Raw genomic sequence first — 22,476 nt, 5'->3', positions numbered from 1 at the left:
AATCCAAAGATTTACATGTTGATTGCTGATCGGAAAATTCTTTCTTTATGTGTAAAGCATACAGACTTTCTTTCTCTGAAATGTTATATATATATGTGTAATTAACATTATTTGGTAGGATCTAATTCTGCATGCTAGATGTTATTTTACATTTTTTTACAGAATTCTAAAAATACGCTATTTTACCTCATCATTAACAAGCCTACATACATACTAACAGCTAACTACACATTTAGCGCTAAAATACTCATCTGAAATACCTGAAAGTCTAAAATGTGCTTTCTCTCTTTAGTCTGCATTTTCTTGGTGTGACACATTGCACTCTGCATAGCCTCTATTTTGCATGTCATTATCAGCTCATATTAGCCATTTGCCAATCTACAGGTATTGTAATTTATAACTGCCATTAAATTACATTACAAAAAATCACCCTTCAACCATGTCATGATGTTGCATAGTGTCCAACTGCTGACGACACACATATTTAACACACCAAAAAATGTAACCAGGTAAATAATTGGCTTTCATACAGCAAATGTTAAGGAATCTGCCTCTGTTTAGTCCAGCGATGTCAAATGTATCACATACAGCTGATTATGGTCTTAATTGGTCTGGAGCAGTGAATCTCCTCTGCCGGTGAGTGTAAAGAAGTTTAACTACACATTTAATCCCTGATATATTTTAATATAAGGAAAAATTGCCATTTCAACAGTAGATCTAGCTTTTCCACATGATAAAAAAAAATCCTTTTGTTTTTTTGTTTTTTTTTACTGTGAACCCACTGTAGAACTCATACACTTCATTTTTAAGTAGATGGTAAAAAAACAGGAACTTTCTGCTATTTATTTGTTTATCTAGTACTTATTGTAGTGTTGTATGATTTGCCGTGGGAGAGATCTTTATCAGTAGGAAAAGGTGTAAAACCTATCAAACTAAAGTTAAAAGTCTCAAATTTATGTCCTCTTTTGCTTGCTCCGAAAATGTCCAGTGAGTCAGATCTGAATGTTTAGCAGGCCAATTTTGTATGTTTACTGTACATTGGCGTAACATATTTTTACTTCAGCAAATATTCACATTGGTGTTAAAAATCAGTTGGGCTTTAATAAAATAGTGACTTTGGTATCAATCACCAATGCTGAATTTCAAACCATTGGTAAAAACTAGTCTTCATGCACTGATTTCCCTTTGAACTTTTTTCTGCAGTGATGAGTCAAAATATTACAGGCCAGACATTATATGATAATGGCCTTTCCACAGTAAAAGGTTCATAACAGGCTACAAATAAAAGCAACATTTAAACACAGAAAGACATAGTTATTTCTTGCACATTGCCTCCCTGATCACTCACCTAAAACGCGAGTTGGCTACACCAACTCCAGTTGGGATAAAATGCAGTTCTTCCACAGTTAGCATGCAAAGCACTTGATTGAAGCATTAAATGTAATGCTCCAAGTTTTTACGTTTTTTAAAGCAATATAATTAGATATTTGCATCATTTTGCGGTTATGGGTGTTTGACTGGCCTTGGTCTGGCACAGACATATAAAGCAACAACTTGTACAGTGTAAAAACAGCTAACAGCAATGATCTCATATTCTCTCTGTCGTTTTTAGAGGTTTGTGTGTGTGTGTGTGTGTGTGTGTGTGTGTGTGTGTGTGTGTGTGTGTGTGTGTGTGTGTGTGTGTTTGTGTGTGTTTGCATGCGCTGACCATCATACAGTAGACTTTCTATCTCCACCTTCTCTCTCCCTCTTTTCTCCTCCTTCTCCATCTGTTGCCCCGTGACAAACACATGGTGTCTTATTTGGTCAACTCAGCAAGGCTCCCAGCTCTGTGGGCTAGTTGCAAATACACGTGCACACACACACAAAAAAGCACACACGTGCTGGCTCTCCACCATCTCTCATGCATTGTTGTGCATGAGAGATGGCATAGAGGCATAGAGCCTGCCTCACAAAAATGAGGCAGGCTCTATGAAGAGGTTTATGCGTCACTGGGGCACATAATTTCTAAGCGTGGAGGTCAAAGGGAAAAAAAAAAAAGACAAAACAGAATGATAACCCTTAGTAATGGTATTTTAGGGAGCAGACTGTGGTTCATTCAGTTGAAGCTGTCAGCAGGTTCATACTGTGCGCCCTGAAATTGTGCCAGAGTATTAATATAGCCCACTGAGACGTGAAGAAATGAGACAACAGAGCAAAGGAAGATTAGACTGGAAGAGAAGAAGGCATAAATACTGTTAATTGTGGGCAGAGAAGGTGAAATAGACCTACAAGGATAAAACTTGGCCCTGGCTTTTTATGAACATCATATTTTGGTCCCGGTCTATCACCTTCCACTGCTGGGTAGACATCTGTGTGGGATGTAAAACACCTTTGTGAACAACAGAAGTTCTTGTCTTTGAAGAGATTCAAAGGCAAGAAGACTGCTTAAAAGGTGTGGGAGTCAAAGCTTTTCCTTGAGATCTTCACAAAGCGATAATCAAATCACTTCATCTCTGAATATAACTTGCAGCATTTTAACACTTTTTTGGTAAGTTAATTTTTAAATTCTTCTGGTGAAGCTTCCAAGCACCTATAATTCATTCTAAATATCTGAACTTAAATTGGGAATGAAAAAAAAAACAAAAAAAACCGCAAAAATAAAAAAATCATCAGTTGACATTAGCAGTTATAGATTTAGTAACATAAACAGATTGTGCCTGCTGGAACTCTTGGTGAGTGTTAAGCCGATAATGGCATGTACAGTGATAACAGCATGTAAGAGATGCACATGCCTGAGTCAGCTAGGGGCAGGGTAATCACAGTAGCGACTGTACAGTGTGGTTGTGTGACATGATGATGTGCTTGTGGAGCGATGCAGTCATCATGCTGCCATGCGTGCTCCCGTCAGTCTGCTTGTGTTCTACTGTTTCATCCAAACAGCTTTTAATGCATGTATTAAGTGCACTTTGAACAGCACTTGAAATGCAGAGTGCGTGTATGCACCTGGGCACCAAAGGTCTGCTAAAGAGCTATCCAGATGTTAGGACAAATAACTCTTCATTACTGAGAGAAACAAAGAATAAATCAAAGTGACGGGTGATACGTCACTGCTGGCGTATGAAAACTCCACGAACACAACAACCAGCTGATCTGATCAGGGTTGGACAGAACATAAACGAAGACGGTCTGAAACCCCTGTGTTATTTGGGTCCTAATAAAAAAGGAAAAAGTGTGTTCGTGATCAGCAGTGGCGGCACAGAGGACCACGCCCATCTTATACAGCCGATTTCATTAACCTGCATATATAGTTTTCTGTTATATATACATATTACAAAGTTTGAAAACATGATATAAGTGCTCAGTTCACTTATAATAGTCTAGTTAAATTTCTCATTTCTCATTTCTTCTTGTAGTGTCATAAACACCAGCACCGAGTTGGAGTTTATTGCCTCTTTCATACATTTTCTGTTTTGTGTCCCATTATAAAAGACACTTGTTTTCCTTTGCCTTTCCATTTGCCAGTTTAAGTCGTATTAACCACTCGAGCTTTCTGCATTGCTTAACGCCATGCATGCGGGTGCACGTTTGGTTGCGTCTGTCTGTGTCTGTGCGTGACACTGTTAATTTATGTGTTTGATAACAGCATTTTCCCTCCCTGTGTGAAGTAATAACTCATCTCTGCTCCGTTGTCTGCGAAGTACAGACAGCAGGCTGTAGTAAACTTATCTTAAAGTAATAATCCAACACGTTCTGTGGTTTATTTCGCTGCTGTGTAGCTGATATGACACAACAGTAATTCATGAAGCTTTCACGTTTAGAAACAGCTGTCAAACTGGTCTGGGAAAATCCTTTATCAGCAGTTGATGATTCATTTTATGTTGCCTGCAGAGGAAATGGGTAGTTTGCATGAGAGGCTACAGCTGCCAGACAAATACGAAAGCCACCCAGAGACACTTAGATTTTATTAACAAAAGGAGCAAATTAACTGGACAGAGCAAGGCAAGCGTGCTGAGAGAAACACAACGCCTCTGTCAGCTTGCTGTCTCGTTTTTTTTTTCCTGTTCTGTGGCTTGAAGGCTCCCCAGATTTAAGTATCTCAATATTTTGTGTGGCAATATTTTATCCATACAAGCCCATATGGAAAAGAAATAGAAAAAAACGCATAAGACACTTGCATCAGATTTGGCCTATAGTGAATCATATAAGGCTTATATGATTTACTCATGAAAGTGGCCACTTTCATATATTGTTTTAATAAGTATCCAAAAGTTTCATTTATATAAATTTTCAAGGGATCTTATATCTGTTTTCACTCTTGTATGCTTTTCATACAAGTTTCACACAAGACAGATACAAACTTTATAAGATTTATATATCTTTTCCATATGGGAGGAAACCAAATATTGCTATTTTATTAGATACATTAAAATAATTGGGGAATATTGTAAACAAGAAGGCTCGTCTCATGCACCATCCTGAGATATTGTTAGCCAAGCAAGGGTGAGGGTGTTGCACATTCATGACCACTCGATTGCAAAGCGACTGCACAGGTCATGAGCAGTTATTTTTAACACCAGTTAAAAATAACATGTGAGATAACTTTATCTTATTGGATTGACAAATTTGAACTTTGAGGACATAATTTGCAGTTGTAAATGGTGATACATCACAGTTAAGTTACTGCAATACACAGCAACAATAATATCAAATCGAGATTTCATATAGTTAGGTGTCTGGTGGACATGTAAAAACTCTTTCAATCTTCAATCCATAAAACTTGTCAATAATGTGAATTTCCATATTTTAAGACTATTTCCTTAAAGAGCTGCATGGTGTACTTTTCAGTAAACTTTAATCAAATAGAATAAAAAGTGTTTTCATTAAGGACTATTTTTAGTGCAGTACTAATGCATATTTAAGCTTTAGTAAATCTTTACAGCAGCAGCAGCAGCACAGTGTGTGTGTTTATCATAATAATGGAACATGGCTGTGGTGTGCTTCATTCATGTGTAACGGATTATGACAACAATGGAGCCGAAGAATGGGATAAAAATAGGCTTGACTGAATGGGCACTTTTGTTACTAAGATTTAGTCATTGTTAGATTTTGTCATTTAAAGAGATTTGTTGACAGTTTGAATGTCAGGATATCGCAATACTAAGAATTTCATTCCAGTGAGTTCACACTGAGAGTCCACATTAGAGCTTCCAATTTTAGCTGTTTAGTAAATACAAGAGGATGACAATGACCTGACGGCAAGCACCCCGGTGTCAGTGAGAAATGATATGTGAGCAGAACAGAATGAGGAATCTAATTCTATAAATTCTATAATCCCTATTGACTGTTTTGTGAGCACGTTTATTGGAAACACCTTCACAAATCAAGTGGACCTATTGAGGTCAGCTAAAGATAATCTTTATTTATTGTTAGGGATGGGTATCGAAAACCGGTTCTTGTTTAGAACCGGTTCCCACTGTTTCAATTCCTTGGAATTGTTTGCCATTTTTGCAAACGATTCCCTTATCGATTCCAGTCGCCCCGAATGACGTCACCACGTTGCGGAGCGTCATTTACCTGGCAAGAAACATGGCGGCTCAAACGCTCAAAAGTTTGATTATATAGATATTTCATTTAAGGGAGGAAACACTACGAATATGCAAAAGCATTTGCTCACAAAACACGCGATGTCCTTAAATGAATGTCGTGTTTTTAATTCCGCTCCGGACTCGTGAATCTCCACCCAGCAGCAGCGGTAACGTTTGCACGTCCTCTCCCGTTAATGCGGCAGGTAAATAATCAACTAACAGTGCATATTATATTAGCGCGATCTGCCTTATTACAAAACCTGCCATTACTGTGCATTTAGGTGACCATGATGAGAGAGACAGACAGAGTCTGGTTGGCTCAGATGCTGGCAGTTGTCGCTGCAGTCTACCGTTAGCGTCTCCTTTCAGGCCAGGATAGACGAATGTCACCGAGCAGTGACTAAGTTTGTGGTCAAAGCCTTGCACCCATTTGTCACAGCAGATGCCCCCAATTTTCGGTAAGTGAATGTGTTTAATTGTAGGCAGGGACATTATTGGATATTCTTGTGTAATTGCTACTGAATAATTTATGTTATACTTTGTTATTGCTACAGAAGAATATTTATTTTATTATTTTACATTTACAATTATTTTCCCCGGGGACCCTGTGACACCCCATTGAAGAGCCGTAGGCTGTGGATCTCTTAAGATCTCACTGTTGGGTTTGTAAGGCCATGTTACTCCTAAATTTCTATCTTGTTCAAAGAGAAGATATAAAACAAAGTTCTAAGCTAATCGAACTTAGTGTTCTCCTTTTTAAAAAAGAATCGATAAGAGAATCGATAAAGAATCGAATCGTTAAACAGAATCGAAAATGGAATTGGAATCGTGAAAATCTTATCAATACCCATCCCTAGTTACTGTATACTGGGTGTTGTTGCAGTCCCTTTAAAACTATTTTAGCTTCTCTTCGCCAGACCAACAGTGGGGTCAGGCACTGTTGGTTGGTATAGAGCGAAAGCAGGTGGTGTTTGGAAGACAAGAAGGAAAAGAGTATTGAGTCCCAATAAGCATTTCGATGTTAAATAATGACCAGCTGGTGGTCTTTTCTCCATGTCTAACCATAGTTGAAAACTGTTACATCTCAAATGCCCTCATTACACTTTCTCACAAGATAATGTATTGTTTTCTACTTTCTCATTATTCATTAAAGTCATATTTTTTTTTAGTTTTTTGCTAAAAGTAACAAAAAGATGAAAACAAAAACTCACACACATCAGTGGTGCTTCAAACTTGTGACCTCATATGTCTGGGTCAAATACTTTATCCTACTGACGTACCTGCTTTTACATTGAGTGATGGCATTCCTGAGTTTGCTGAAGGGCTGACAATGTGGCCAGAAAGGGAACTTGTAACAGTCCAATGCATTAAGTTGCACGTGAAACAGAAGTAGATGTTTTACATCATAAACAACTTAAAAAAACAGGATCTGTAATGCTGGTCTGTGGAGAAGACGTCACTGTGTACTAACAATATTAGTTTTTGTAATTTAAAAGAACAAATATAAATTAATTTAATTCCTCTCTTGTAATAATCTTGATACAATGTTAACAGTTGTCACCAGGGAAATGACATCAGGGATTCAGCCATGTTTCACGCAGCGGAGCTAAGTGGAATGATTTTGTCCTCCATCCTTTTTATTAATTTATTATTCAATAAGGTGCACGGGCAGCTGGAGTACAATGGCCGTTCAAATACACTGCAATTAGAAAAAGCTTCCAAGAGCACACAACAATTAAATTCACAAAACACAATGGAAGTGTTTCAGAGGACAGAATAACGTGACGAAACAGATGTGGACGTGACAAGCTAAGTAGTAAATGACTAATAGCAAAGAATTATATGAGTCATGTGATTAAAACACACATTACCTAGCATCTTTTTCTCTCTCACAACATGGAAGAATCCTCTGAATATTTTAATTGGGGGTTGTTGTGATTTTTCTTTTTCATTTTGCTTGTGTTTTGTGTGCTTTTGCAGTTTTTCTGTTGCTGGTATTTTCTTAAGTTGTAGTGCATTAGACCTCTCTGGAGCATACCCTAGCTGTCACCGAGTCAGAGATGGGCTACACCCTGAACCTGTTGCCAGTCTATTGCAGGGCTAACACAGAGAAACAACCAATCACACTCAAATGCACACCTAAAGCCAGTTTAAAGTCAGCAATTAAGCTAAAATGCATGCTGGATGGAACCCATTCAAGCAAAGGAAAATATGAAAACTGCACACAGAGAGGGCCCCAGCTGCCCAGTGCTTTCAGATCTTCACTTCTTATTGCTGTGAGGCAACAGTTTACCCTTATGCTGCCCTCAGTACGATTTCTCCAGGGGGGAATGAACAAACAAAATATTTTGCTGATGCTGTCCTGTCGTCTAATAAGAAAAAAGCACGATAGTCCCGCTTTAAGATTTGTGTTCATCTATTTGTATTCAAATGTTGTGTCATGTCCGTAACTTGTGTGTGTACAGTTCTGTTTCCATCAGCATATGTCACCATAATAATAGTGCACTCTAGTTTTTTGATATAAAAAAAATGTCTTTGGTCCAAATACTGAATTGTGGAAAGCATTATCATGAGGGAGCGCACACACAGAGAGGAGATAAAAGGAAGGTGTGATATGAAGTGAGACTAAATGGCAGTGACTAAAAGCCATGAATGAGAGGCTTAGATTCTGAGATGATGCAGGAAATCGGTTACAGATTACTGATTATCTAAAGTGAACATCACCAGTGATCATTTATCCTGCTGCGATGACCACATTTTAATTATTTACTGTAAAATGGAATGTGGCTTTTAAGTGTGTGTATGTGTGTGTGTGAGTAGTGTTATCAGTTTAAAGGTTTAAAAAGATTTAAATTCTTGAATTCTCCAAATATTTCTTTATTAGAGTTAGTAATTGTAATATTATAATCGATTAAAGTTTATTGTGCAGGATAGTGTAGTAAAAGAAATGGAAGTGAGGGAAGGGGGAGGGGAAAGAGGGATTTGTGTGGAAGGAAAAAAAGGAAGAAAGAAAAAAAAGGGTTAATGGAAAATAACACCAACAAGAGGGAACGTGAGAGAGAGAGTGATAGTGTGGTGACAGATACTGGAGAGACGAGAGCTACAGGAAGAGCGGTGCTGTTGCTAAGGCGAGAAGTCCCCTAAACAGTGACAAAAATGGGGGGAGCAGGCTTCAGACCACCAGCACCTCCTGCATGAAAACAGACTCAGTGAAAATTTGGGGGCACTAAAATAAAATTTAAAAATTAAAAAAAAGAGGAAATTGTAGGACAGAAAAATTAGATCAAGCAGTTGATAAATGAAACCAGACAATACATGCAGAGCAGATGCATCCATTAGCTGTGCCCACTTACCCTAATAGGGAGCTGGAGCCAGTCCCAGCTGACACAGGTCAGAAAGCAGGGAACACATTTTGGACAGGTCATTAGTATGTGTATATATAGAGAGTCACCAATTAACCTGTCTTTGGGCTGTGGAAAGAAACCAGGGCACATGGAAGAAACCCAAGCAGGCACGGGCTCAGACTGAAAAAAAATCTTTGTTTAATTTCATTACAGCGAATCCGAGCGTCAGTAAAACGACACCACCACATTAAAAGAAGAGTTCCTTTCAGCAAGGCCAACCCTTTATTTTGGCTCCGCGCTTTGCCTTTCTGCCAAGTTTCACAAAAGTTTGATTGGGAAACGGACAGAAGCGAAAACATACCTCAGCTCTCGGCTTTTGTGGGAATTATGGTGATGCTTGGCAATACAAAGACACATTCAGTAGCAATCAAAGCAGCTTAAAAAGCCTTAACTACTATATATAAATGCTCAACATCCTGCTTTGCTTTGTGAAAGGGTCTGACAGTCGTTGTAGAACCTGGATCTATCCGCTTATCTCTGAAATACACAGCATAATCAGAGCTGACATCTTTTTTTAAAATCCAATCAAATAAATTCTCCATATTTTCTCTACATGAGGCTGTGGATGACCTTAAAGATAGTGAGTGTTTCTCTGGATTTACTCTAAGGGCTCCTCATTTCACTTATATGACAACGTGACAGACATCCCAGAGTTAAGCTCTTATTTATGGCACGTTTGCCGTTTCCATTTCAGCTCCGGCGTTTCTTCATAAACAGCAGACACCTCTGCTTGGCCCAGACAGGCAGGAGTCACTACATGGTGGAGCTGAATCTGCCAAGATACTATTTCATGCATGACATGCATGATATGGGCAGGAAAAAGTGATATACCAATATGGTGTGGAACAGAGCGTGTTGGAACAGGGGATTTAACTGAAAAGGAAAGTAGAGGGAGAAAACAACATCTGTGTGTGTCTGTGTGTGTGTGTATGAGTGTGTGTGTTGGTGTGGGTGGATAAACTAGTTACTCAGCAGCTGTGAAGGTCATTTTCTGCAGTAGCCTTATACTTGGGTCAAGCATTTTGTTTTAAGTGTGTGTGCGTGTGCGTTTGGCCTTGTGGGTGCAGCCTGTTAGACGAGCTGCCACGGTATAGTTTTGTTTACTACAAAAGGCATTTTAGAGTTGAGTGTGTGTTTGTATGTGTGTGTGTCCTGCAATAGAATGAGCAGCAAAGTGAGATGACGTTGCTGGACTGGCATCTGTTTGTCTGTGGGACACTTGAGGAGCTGTGAAGTGACAGGAAAGGCTGCCTGGCACCATTAAGAGACGCACGCAAGCATGTGTGCAAGTTTCTGGGTGTGTAGTAAGCAAACACCCAGAGCAAGGGTTTGTAACTTTACATGTAGATGTTTACATTGATTTTCTTGTGCTGTTTCAAAACCATCATGTTGTTTCATTGCAGAGCCCCAACAAGGCTTCTGTTTTACATCCAAAATTAAAATTTGTTGATTTTATGACAATTTTCTTGTCCCCCTAAAAGGGAATAAGAATTTCATTTATTGTGGGGAGAAGGAGCAAAACACATTAGGTTTGATACAGAAACGGTTAACTGAATGAACTGCCCATGAAAGATATGTAAACTGTATATACTGTCAGTGTATACAGATAATGTAAGTATAAAAGATAGGCTACTGTGACAAGAAGAGCATTTCTCCCATCTTGCTTGCAAAGAACTGAATGTGGAACAGAGGGGCGGGTCTGACTGTGAAACCGCATACTCATTGGCTAATGACTTATGATTGACAACATGTTAGCCGGTTTTGTGCCACAGACAATCCTCTGTTTTTGAACATGGCATGACAACGATTTACAAAACAGACTTAATATTTTTTTTTATTCAGTGTGACTCACAGTCAGTGACTGAGTCCATGAAGTCATAAGGCAGAGGTTCCCAAAGTGTGGGGCCCGCCCCATAGGAGGGTGCAGAGCCATTGCAGGGGGGGCACGGTATGAAAAGAAAAAAAAAGAACGCTGCTAACATAATGGACAGGTTTTTGACGGGGCTGCCACACAAACGCAAAGCAGGAGATGAAGCATCGCCAAATATGTTTCCAAACCAACTTCCTTCCAAGCCAAATACTAGAAAATATGGTGAAGCATATCTTCCCTTTGACTTCACCTGCACAAGTGCCAAGGTAGGTCTCCCTGCATAATTGGTTTTCCCTGCATCAGGAGCACGCGCTGGGCTCTCCAAATCACTGACAAACAGTATCCCACCCTGTTCCATGGTCGCCCACAGTGGGATACAAATAATATCAGGCTGATCCTGCCATAATTTGTTCACTCGGTTCAAATCACGGACAAACAGTATCCCACAGTTGTTTATGTTTTTGAACCCATTTTGCACAGAGAAGCATTTTTTTTTAAATGTATTGATAGCAATGTTGAATATTATTACAGGAAAAAAACAACTACATGTAAAATAATCACACCGTGACGCCTCTGCCTTTCTAAATGGAGGGACAGTAGCTGCGTGTGTGTATGTAAGCGTGTAAAACCTGAAGATAGTCAAATTAACAGTAACAGTATTTTGTCTCCATCTGCCATTTTGCAATTCATCTCATGTAAACAATAACGTGGCGCACAGCGTGACATGAAAAACCTTTGACGAACTCTGTATTCTTTGTCCACACGTAAACGCAAAAAAGGAGTTTCCGGTGATTCGAAACGTCGTTTACATGTGGACAAAAGGCCCAAACGCATAGAAACAGCTGCGTTTTCAAAAATACCCATGTAGGTGTGCATGTAGCATAAAAGAGTTAGTAGTGTATTTTATTACTACCTGTAATTTATTGCAATTTACTTGTATTTGCTTAATTTACTAAATGATTGAGGTGTGAAATAAACTGGGGGGCTGTTTCGGTGGTGGGGGGGCGAAACAAAGGGGGGCCTAGCAAAAAAAGTTAGGGAACCACTGAGAGATCAAGATAGACTTCTTTTGAACGGCAACTCTTTTTGCTGCCATAGCTATCGCCACCTGGTGGCATTCAGATAGAGTGCAAGTTTTAAGTCACGTTTACGTATATATATTTATATATACATTTTTAAAAAGGGTGTAATCATCTTTATCTCTGCTGTAAAAAGGAGCATTCTAGCATTGGAGCTAGTGGGGAGGCACTTGCTTTTAATGCAAGTCTCAAATGGCCATTCAGGAAGTTGTACAGTAGCTATTGGCTTTCAGCAACGGCTGGTTGCCTCTTTAAACAAAACAAAACAAACAAACAAAAAAAGATACTCAACAAAATTATTTTCCAAACTATGATGATCGTGGTTATTGCCTTGCAAGAAACACATACCATTTGGAATAGTAAAAGGAAAATCAAAAACGATTAACGTCATAATGAGTTGCTGCTGGAAACACAGAGTTAAAACACAAACTATCCACCCTCACGCTCAGAGAACGGCAGTTATACCTCAGCGTATGGCTCGGGAACAATGTCGCACCTGTGGATGAGGGTGTGTGTGCTCGACAAAAGGAAGACCTGATTGACGCCACCACCGTCACAGAGTGCTGTGTGTTTGTAAGTGAATAGATACAGGTGTCTCATTTCCTGTTCTTGATGACGCACAATAGGGAAAAGGCCGAGCGCCGACATGTATGTGCGCATGTACCGCATGTGTTTTTAACAGTGTGTCTCTCGGGGAAGTTTGACAGTCCGGTTGAGTTGTGGGCTTGTTTGTGCGGCACCACATGGGAGCTGGGAAAATCCTCAGGTGTCTTTGTGCATTGGAGTCATGATTGCAGATTGTGTCAATCAAAAGCGCTGAACTACGGTTTTTGGCAGCAAATTTCTGAAATGACCTTAACCCAAATCAAATCTACCCGGTCTTTCCTCGGATGGGTATGAAGGGGTGGGGGGGGCTGCGGCCTCAGGGGTCCTTCGGGCAGGTCCTCTGGCAGCTGTCTGGTTGCTATGGCACTGATCTCCCTCTCACAAACACACACACACACAAGAAAAGCAATGTATGAAGAGAAAAGTGGTTGAGGGGAGGGCTTCAGTTTAACTGCCGTGTTTATTGCTGCTATTCCCTGGCTCATGTCAAACAATTACTGAAGCATCTTATCTGCTCAATCCTCTTTGTTTTTTTCTTCTTTGTTTCTTGCATTTCTCTAATTGCCTCTGTGTAAGAGGAGCATGGGACAGTCTATTTCAGCTACACAACAACATTCATCTTTTTAATATTATCGCCACTCTGACCCAGACATGCTGCAGCAGATGTGCAGTATGAATTGTTTTTTTCTGCTGCATCAGGCTGTGGCTTGTGTGCCTACGTCCTTGTCTGTCTACAAAGTTTTATCTACGCTGCTGTGCGAACACGTGACTGTGCCATTAAGCCCATAGATGTCTGCTATCTGTATTTGTTTTGAGGAATGAAAACAGAAAACGTAATTACCTCATTATTTCCTTATATTTGTTGTTTCACTTCAACTTAAAATACTCCTGCTTCCACATCTCTGCTTTTAGATTTGTGTCTAAACACAGTCATGAATGATGGAACTAAAGGGCAAGCGATTAACCGGCAAAGTTGAAGGAAGTAAAACAGGTAAAAACGTCCTTTTGAAAAGGAATTAATAAGCTACTGAAAGTGATGCAGCTACTCAAACATTCACTCACTCGCTGTCAGTCAGCTTGTTAGTTCATAGAGGAAGAAGAACAGGTGGCCAAAAATGGAAAGGGAACATTTTGGATCGATATATTCTGGGAAGATGACTGATTTGGTGGTGTTTACTGAAGTGAGACAACTGAGAGGGAACTGGCTCTGGCTAAAGCCGGGGAGAACAGCGGAGTAAGTGTTCACTGGAAGGATGGCAGGCGAGCATGCAGTTCGTTAGTTCTCCAAAAGGTGTATTGGAGAAAATAGATAGCAGAAAAGCTTAACTGGAGGCAAAGAACAAGAAATGCAGTGTGAAAAATATGTGTTATGTATTTCCACATGAGTGCAAGGGGAAAAAAGCATGTAGAATTTCTTAAAATTACTCTTTTTTTCTTTCATGAGGTCTCAATGAATCTCCCTTCATTTTCTTGAGACTACATTTCAATTTGGATGCCCTTGGCAACAGCACAGCAGGCAATAGGATGATAAGGCTGTTTGAATTGAGATTTCACACTGAGACAAAGAGTTAGTGACTGAGTGTGTACTCGGGGGTGGGTGGGTGGCTGTGGGAGTGCATGCCTGTGTCTAGAAAGGAAATCATAAAATCAAGCACAAAATAGGACAAGGTCAGGAAGATTGATATAAAATTATTAACAAGGTAGAAACAAGGACAGGGAGCGATAGAGAGAGGAATACAGTGGAGGAGGAGGAGGAGGAAAAGGAGGAGAGGAGGCGGTACCTTGTGTTCCCCAGCCTATCAGATTGTGGAAGGTGGGGCTTGGATGACAGGAAGGAGGGAGCAGAGGAGCAGCAGACAGAGAAGGAGAAGAAGAAGAGCACGTTAGAGAAAGAAGGGAGAGGTGGGAAGGTAGAGGTAGGCAGACGGGGAGATGCGGTGCTACAGTGAGCGTGTCCGTGAGCCTGCAAGTCTTCATCCTATCACCAGCGACCACAGTGTGCTATGGAGCTGTGATGTACAGATTCACTGCAGGAGCAGGGAATGCAGATAGGAGTTCACCTTGAGCTGGAGTCCGGCAGTGCCACTCTGGACCTTTGGGATTACAAAAAAACATTTGCTGAAGAAGAACAGCTGAGGTTTCATCAGATTTGACAGGCTGCCAGATTTAACTTTGGGATTACTGGTCCAGACTCCCAGCAGAAGGTCTCACTGCAGAGACAGAGGCCAGAATTCAAACAGGTTCTCATTTTGGAGACTCACCTTCTGTCCGCAAGCCGGACATCATACAGAAGAGGCTGTCGCATCCATTGATCAAACTGGATCCCCGCAAAGCCACCACCAAGCAGGTCCTGCACCCCAGGAAGCCTGAAGACAGCCTGACCTTGGACCAGCTATCACCCGAACCCCTGCTGGCACCAGCAGAAACGTCCGGCATGTCTCAGACCGGAGGACGGCTCCACAACAAAAAAGCTGGCATCCGGGCCGCCGTGATCCTCATCGGACTCCTTCACAAGTCTCGCAAAGTCAAGGAGAAGGAGCGGGAGAGAGAGGAAAGCGAAGGGTGGGTGAAGTTTGTACATTAAGCAAGGGCGGCGTGCTGGGTAGGTAATTCTGTGGACAGGCGGGCAGTCCGCAGTGCAGTGTCAAGCTGGGTTTGTGTGGGAAAACTTTATTAAGTCTGTAATGTCTTTGTTATTCCAGAGCCACAGGGCACTTTCAGCTCTGTATGGTTGAGTGCAGTTTTATTATAGGTCCATTTTGTCAAGTGTGTCCTTGTGCGTGAGTGTGTTTTTAGCGTCTTGTTGACTGTGCTCACGCTTGTATCTGGGTCAGTTTGAATGACGGGAAGGAGAGAGAAAGGTTGTGAGGAGTTTAGGTGAACGGAGGTGTGCTCGGAGTGTTTTTCAAGAGGGGCTCTGAGAATAAAAGCTTCCCTGCAAAGGGAGAGGAACGTGGACAAAAGGAGGTTGAGGTCTGGATATAGAAAGACTCTCTATATCCAGACCTTAAGAGTTACAGCTGTACACACACAAGCATTAGTGGGCACTTGTTGATGTCTGTTATATATCTGTGTCATTGCTTTAGCATGGGGGCAGCATAGACACACATTTTTAGGCTGACAGGCTGAGGAGTTCAGTAGGTAAGCTGCACCACAATTTCATGCTTTCCTTTAAGAAAGGCTTTTGAAACCCTACTTCCTTAAAAAAACGCCTATCCAAAAGCATCTCCATGTGTGTGGAGGGGGTTTCCCCACATGCTGTGTTGAAGACTGATCATCTTACTGCTAACACTACCTCGGTTGAGTGCAGTCAATAAGACCCCTGAGAATGTTCCACCTGCTAACAAAAAGTGTTTGAGGTTGTCTGGGTCGAGACCGCCCCCACCCCGGCAGAGGGGAGCTAACATCAGCAGCCGTGCTCCCGCAGTTTAACTGGAATCTGAGGCGATGGCTGGAGATTGGAGTTTGCCTGTTCAATATTGTCTTGGTGCAAGGTGTGTGTGTGTTTGTGAGAGTCTGTGTGTGTGTAAAGATCAGATATGCAGCACAAGATGCACTTTGCTATTTTGTTGTAATGGTCTGGCCCAAAATAGGCTGTATTAAAATAGACTGTAACTCTGCAAATGCTTCAAAAGTTTATGTGACCTCTCTCTCCCTCTCTCACTCACTCACTGTAATTTAGTTTAACATTAAGTATAAAATTAACTCTGAGCAGCAAGACTGGATTAGCAAAAATGCAAATCTGGCCTCAGACCTCCTGGACACAGAAATTGTAATTTTATCTACACTATTATCTAATAATGATATGATAAGTGGTACACAATGACTCCAACAGTTATGTTTTTGCCCCAAGGGATCTTTCATTAATCAGTCCAGCCATGCCTGGAGTAATGATTGCCTGCACTGTTACACAGATATACACACGCAAGCACACAAATTTTTCATTTGTTTTTGCACATTTCTCATGTGCTTCCAAAATGATTTATGATTTTGATTCTGTGTTTAGCCAAATGAAAACAGTAAAACCATATCTGGACAGTGGAAATAGCCGCAAGCCACAACACAGTCCCATTGCTAGTACTTCCATTACAGTGACTGTGTCACATAATGATCTAAGCACAATTGCCAACAATTTTTAAGGTGTCTTATTCCAAGTGTTGGTTATTACGTGCATGATTGCATCCATTCAGACTTCTCATACTACTATTTCTCTCAGCTGTACTTGAGCCATTGTAATTGCAGTGGCCTTAAAGCAAGGATGTTCTAACTATTAATACAAGGAAAAGGGAAAATATAAAAAAGGTGACTGATTACTGTTATTAGAGCTGAACCTTTCTAACTACATAATAATAGGTGAGATTGCTTAGGCTGCTGGAAAAGAGTAACTTATTGGGGGATACATTTACACTGCTTCAATCTTCAGCAAAGAATTAAAAGTACATATATATTTGATCCAGTTTTCTAATTTTCATTAATACAACACGTATGAAAAGAGCTTGTGCTCTATGCCTGTCTCCAAAGCATTTCTTTATTTCTGCTCTCATAGAGTCATTCTCTGTACTTGGTCCCCATTAAGCTGAACAGCATGAGTTCTGCTGCTTGGATCTGAATATTTATTTTACTGGCGATACATTAATGTCCTTTACAGCTCATTTATCTCTAGCTGCACTCCTGCTTTGTATTTGTGTGTACATGTTTGTGTACGCACTGTGCGTCCCATTGTATGTGAACCCTCATATGCATCATTCAAGCTATTGAAAACACTTACAATACAAAGTGATGTGCAGTTCTGGTGAAATTTCCCCAGTGCTCCAGTCTGTTCGTATGTGTCTGTGTGTGTGTGTTAGTATGAGCAACAGCATCATGCGTGATGCTAGAGTGCTTATTTAGGCCTAATCCATAATCACAGAATGCGGCTTCCTGTTCAAACTGTGTTGCCCCCTCTAACACAATTGAAAATATATACACTGTGCCTGTCTATATGTCGATATATTTACTCAAAATGCTTTTTCTGATGATTAAAAATGCATGCACAGGTTCACTGTGTATAACTTATTCACTGATAATCAATAATTACTACTGTCTATAACTACAAGTATGTCTTTCCTGCAGATATTTTTCTCTTGGGGTTTTCTAAAGGTGCAAAGGGAAACTTTATTTTGCATCTGCTATTCAAATCTTTCAAGGATGTTACAAATTCTCTTGTGTATTTCAGTTTACAAGGTTAGCCTGACTCATCACAGTAACCTTCCTGTCATTTGTGCTTCTTTATTAGCACTTTATCTGGCAAATCTGTTTTATTTTCATCTGTAAGTAAATTAAAGCAAGTCTGTTAAAAGTTGTTACGTGTAAAATCATTATTACTGTGGGAAAAATCTTCATGTATGGTCAAATGTATTGGGCCACACCTCTTAATCTTTCAATTCAAGCGTTTGTAGTCCCACTGCCACAGGTGTGTAAAATCACACTCTTAGCTATGTGGCCTGCTTTTACAAATAAGTATTTTTCATGAAATGTCTTTCCTCCTACACTAGATATTCCACAATCAACTGGAAGTGGTTAAAAATGGTTTTCAGAAATATACTTAAATATGTTTACATACATATCTAATAATACTGTTAGTATTATTACAAAGTTGACGTCTGGGAACAACAGCAACTCTGTCATGAAATACCAGAACATGTAAAGTTACACGTGTTCACCGAGTGCCGAAAAGTCTGCAACGCTCTGCTGATTGACTAACTGCAGAGCTCCAAACTTTCTCTGGCATTAACATCAGCAGAAAAACTGCACCAGGAGCTTCATGTATGGATTTGCATGGTCAAGCAGTTCCTATAGGAGTAGGGATGCACCGATACCACTTTTTTGGAAACGAGTACGAGTACGAGTACTTGCATTTCAGTACTCGCCGATACCGATACCGAGTGCTTAATAAAAACATGATTTAAATTTGCAGGTAACAGCTTTAGTCCTATAATTTAACTAAAAAACAAACAAACAAGGGACTAGTTTAGAAATAAGAACATTTATTTAAAATGAAAAGCATGTTGTATGCAACATATTACAGAATAAATAATTATAAAAAAAAATTTTTTTTTTAATTTGTTGGTCTGTTTCTCTGTTTAGACGTCTCACTAGCACAGTCACAGCTGGGATGACATCAGAGGCTAGTGCGTCGTAGCTGCTCACTTTTTTAGTTAGTTCCTCAAAGGGGGCGAGGATGGCAACAGTCGTCTCCATAAGAGCCCATTGGTGAGCGGTGAGATAGTCAGGGACTTCATGCTCGGACACCCCCAGCACTCGCTTTTGCTCAATGAGGGACTGGGGCATGTAATACGTGCTGTTCCAGCGCGTCTGTACGTCCTGCTGCAGTCTCTTTATTGGCTGGTTGAGCTGTCCCTGAATGTCCTCGAGGTGGGACTAGGCTAAGGCGTAATGTTTAAAATGCCCAACTATTTTCCGTCCCACTGCTATAGCATCAGCTATGCTCCTCTGTGCTAATAAGCGTGGGTAAATAAGCGTGGGTAAACTCTTTGTACTCGTTGTTGTGTTGGGATTTTAGGTGCTTGATTAAATTGCTTGTGTTAAATGCGCTACATTTTGAGCCTCCTCTGGACAATTTCGCTGAGCACAATTTGCAGTCCGCCTTTGTTTTCGCGTCTTCGTTCACTTTGAAATAGTTCCACACGGCTGATATGTCTCGCCTGCCCTTCTCTCAGCTCTGAGCTGCAGCCGGGGCCTGGGGGCGGGCACTCGGGGCCTGGGGGTGGGCACTCGGGGCCTGGGGGCGGGCACTAGGCGCCTGTGATTAACCCCTTACATGCCGCTCAAACATAGACAGGTCTCAGACCGTGGTATCGGTCCTCGGTATCGGGGGACTTTTAACTAGTACGAGTACTTTAGAAAATGTGGTATCGAGGCCGATACCCGATACCGGTATCGGTATCGGTGCATCCCTATATAGGAGTAATGTGTAATGTGTTGTTTATATAGTGTACAGGTATCATTGATTTTGACATACTGTACTACACTAACAGTTAGACTGAGGGTACAAGATAGACTGCGCTGTCATAAGTGACAAATAAATATGAACCTCAGTTGTTATCATACACAGCAAATCCAGCAAATTAACACTGTCAGATTTGATTTCAACACTATTAAAGTGCCTATATGGGTCCACACCAGAGAGTGTTAATTTAACTGCTTTAGTGTTAAATACTAAATCTGTATAAAGCTGACAATGTAACACTTATTAACACTAACTAAGTGTTAAGAGTTTATATATAAACTCTGATAGAGTATTTTATTTTAACTATATATGAGTTATTTTCTAATCATTCTAAAAATTGTAATTTTTACTGTTCTGAACTTTTAGAAATTCCTTGGGAAACAAACATTTATTAAAAAGAGGCAATGTTTTTCTGAAAAACATTTATTTTTGAACTGTGCACCACAATTTCAAAACATTTTCTAAAACATGTAACAATATGGAACAATGTACATGCTCTCGCTTTTATTAGAATATTGTTTATCAAAGGGTCTGACGTAGGTAAGCTGGTCAAAGCAAATAACAGCATGCTCTTTTCTTCAATACAATATGCACGTCCTCCATTCATCACTTTGTTTAACTTTAACATACTCCTGCACTCCCCCATATTCCACCTCCGCAAGCAGGTGGAAATTCAAATATTAAATGAGTTATGCAGTAATTAATTGCACAAATAGTAAACAATTGCAACACTGTAAAAAAAGAATAATTTTGAGCCTAACTTGTGTAAAGTATTTTCCCAAAATATAATCCTAGATACGAATCCATTGCCCATATTTAAACCCAATATTCTACCTGGAACACGTTTGTTAAAATGGTGCTCTCTTAAACAACTGAAGAACACAGACAACAGTTAATGCCGAAATAAATTTAAAACCTGTCTTTTTAATTTTTACCTAAATCATATGCTCAAAACTCTGAAGGGATCTAAATGTTAGCCTAGAGCCCAGTCAGCACATCTGCTACTGCCGTTTGCTACAGATAGTTTTCAGGCTTCATGTAGCGCCATAATTTTATGCCAACAGTTCACAGACTAAAAATTGTTTTAGGTGTATTTGAGTTAGCAAAAAATTGGACTGAATATTCATATGCAAGCTTTTTTTTTAAGGCTATAGTATTTGCCCGCAAACAATAAATTCCAGCGAGCTAAAACAGATGCTATCTCCGAGCAATGTGGCTAATGCCTTTCACACAGCTTTGTCTCAACTCAAAAGAGCCACAGAAGTAAAAAGCTAATAATAATAATGACTAAAACAATCTCAGAAAAAATGACTTATCAAGCTTGGCAAACAACTCTGGAGAGCAACATGCTCTGAAATGGCTTTGCTTCAGCTTTGATTGGAACCTGTGATGCTGGGGGCGGAGCCTGTGAATTTACACTATCAGTGTCATAGCCCCTTTAGGGGGTCAAGAGTTAACATTTCCATTGTAACACCTCCAGGGTTGATATAGAAACACTAATTTTTAACACTTGATTTTAACTAATATTATTTTCAGAGTTACATTAAAATAATCTGACTCTACTTTGAGTAAAATTAACTCTACTTTTGCATGAAGTCTGCTAACACCAAAACATTTAACACCTTTGAAGTTGCTGTGTATTTTAGCCTTAAAATCCAGAGAAGTTTGAAGGTTGCCTTTGATTTTATGTACATTATTAATATACAGTTTTTAATAAGTGAGAATTAATGTTGTTTTTGGTAGATTTTGATGCCAAGCTCGTGGTTTCCTGTTTGTTTCCACCTCCCTTGGAAAGTTATGTCAAAAAGCTGCAGTTTCCTGTTTAGTCTTCTGCACAAAGTTATATTGTACTATTAATATTTTCATCTGATTCTAAACAAGAAAGAAAATACGCATATTTCTCAAAATGTCAGGCTACTCCTTTGTCTACGAAAAGGGTAATACATGCACATTGATTCCAACACAATTATTAAAAATGACAATTCAGCCCCAGTTGGATCGTTCTCATGTCAAAATGTCAGGCTGGTAAGCTCCTTAAACAACAGGTATGGATAACCATCTAATCTGCACAGGGTCTTAAACAACTGAGAGAAATTCAACAATAAAAGCCTAGTCAGTCATTACTCTAGTCTTATCATTCCCCATAAACCTTCATCTGCATCTCAGACATTCTTGTTCCTTCTAGTTTAAACTGTTGATTCAGCCAGCATATCAGACTGGCTGGAAACACTCTCCCTCAAAAATCCAGTCTCTTTACAGATCCTCACAAGGTTTTTCTCACCTTACATATATTATTTATAATAACAACTGTCACAGGAATGATGAGGACAGACACACAACAAAATGTGCTGATGAGTCGGTTATTAGTCAGCCCACAAGGACCGGGCGGAATAAGATTGCCGGCCTGTGGAGGAGGATTTTGTGTCGTGGCGCAACAAGTTCTACATTCTGTCCAATCTTGCAGAAAGTAAGGACACGAGTACTGATACCACCCAGCTGTCTTCTGCGAAGCAGCTGAAACAGTCACTATACTTAGGCCTTGGTGTTGGAAGGAATTGTTTTAAGATCACCAAGGTTTCTCAAACAGCAACCCTTCATTCTTTTATCCTTCAACGGTTTGACGTGTACTTCTTTACACGGACAGCCAAGACCAGACTGTTTTTTAGCATAATAAAAGGCAGTAGGTAGGGCCAGTCAAGGACACTTAGAACAAGTAGGTCCATAAATTAACCATGAAAGCCTTTCCTTCAGATTCATTCTTGAGAGAAGCTGGGAGGGGGTAGGGGTGTCATTTTCAGGATGAGCACGAACATTTTAAACATTTTCATATACATTTATCTCCTGACCTCTAAGTCTAGGAGGTTTCACATGTGCCAGATTTGTGTTTTAAAATGGTTTTATTGCCACTGCTTCCGTTGCCATCGCCACTGTTTTTAATAAT

At 40.0% G+C, this 22,476-nt stretch overlaps 1 protein-coding gene across 5 annotated transcripts in view; it reads left to right on the top strand.

Annotated features, from left to right (window-relative positions):
- Positions 1-22,476, top strand: part of rap1gap2a (RAP1 GTPase activating protein 2a) — an 88,408-nt gene that overhangs the window by 31,237 nt on the left and 34,695 nt on the right. For 2 of the 5 annotated variants that reach the window (XM_035913439.2, XM_006803899.2), the window contains exon 1: positions 14,397-15,088. The exons of the other annotated variants lie outside the window; for them this stretch is intronic. In XM_035913439.2, the coding sequence (XP_035769332.2) occupies positions 14,961-15,088 (128 nt within the window). In that variant the 5' untranslated portion in view covers positions 14,397-14,960. Of the gene's footprint in view, positions 1-14,396; positions 15,089-22,476 lie in introns of those variants that run through there. 5 annotated transcript variants of the gene reach the window in all.

This window comes from Neolamprologus brichardi, chromosome 14 (genome assembly GCF_056152115.1).
Source record: "Neolamprologus brichardi isolate AB-2024 chromosome 14, ASM5615211v1, whole genome shotgun sequence".
Lineage (NCBI taxonomy): Eukaryota > Metazoa > Chordata > Actinopteri > Cichliformes > Cichlidae > Neolamprologus > Neolamprologus brichardi.
The sequence above is the reverse complement of the archived record's forward strand: the minus strand, read 5'-3'. Positions and strand labels throughout refer to the sequence as shown.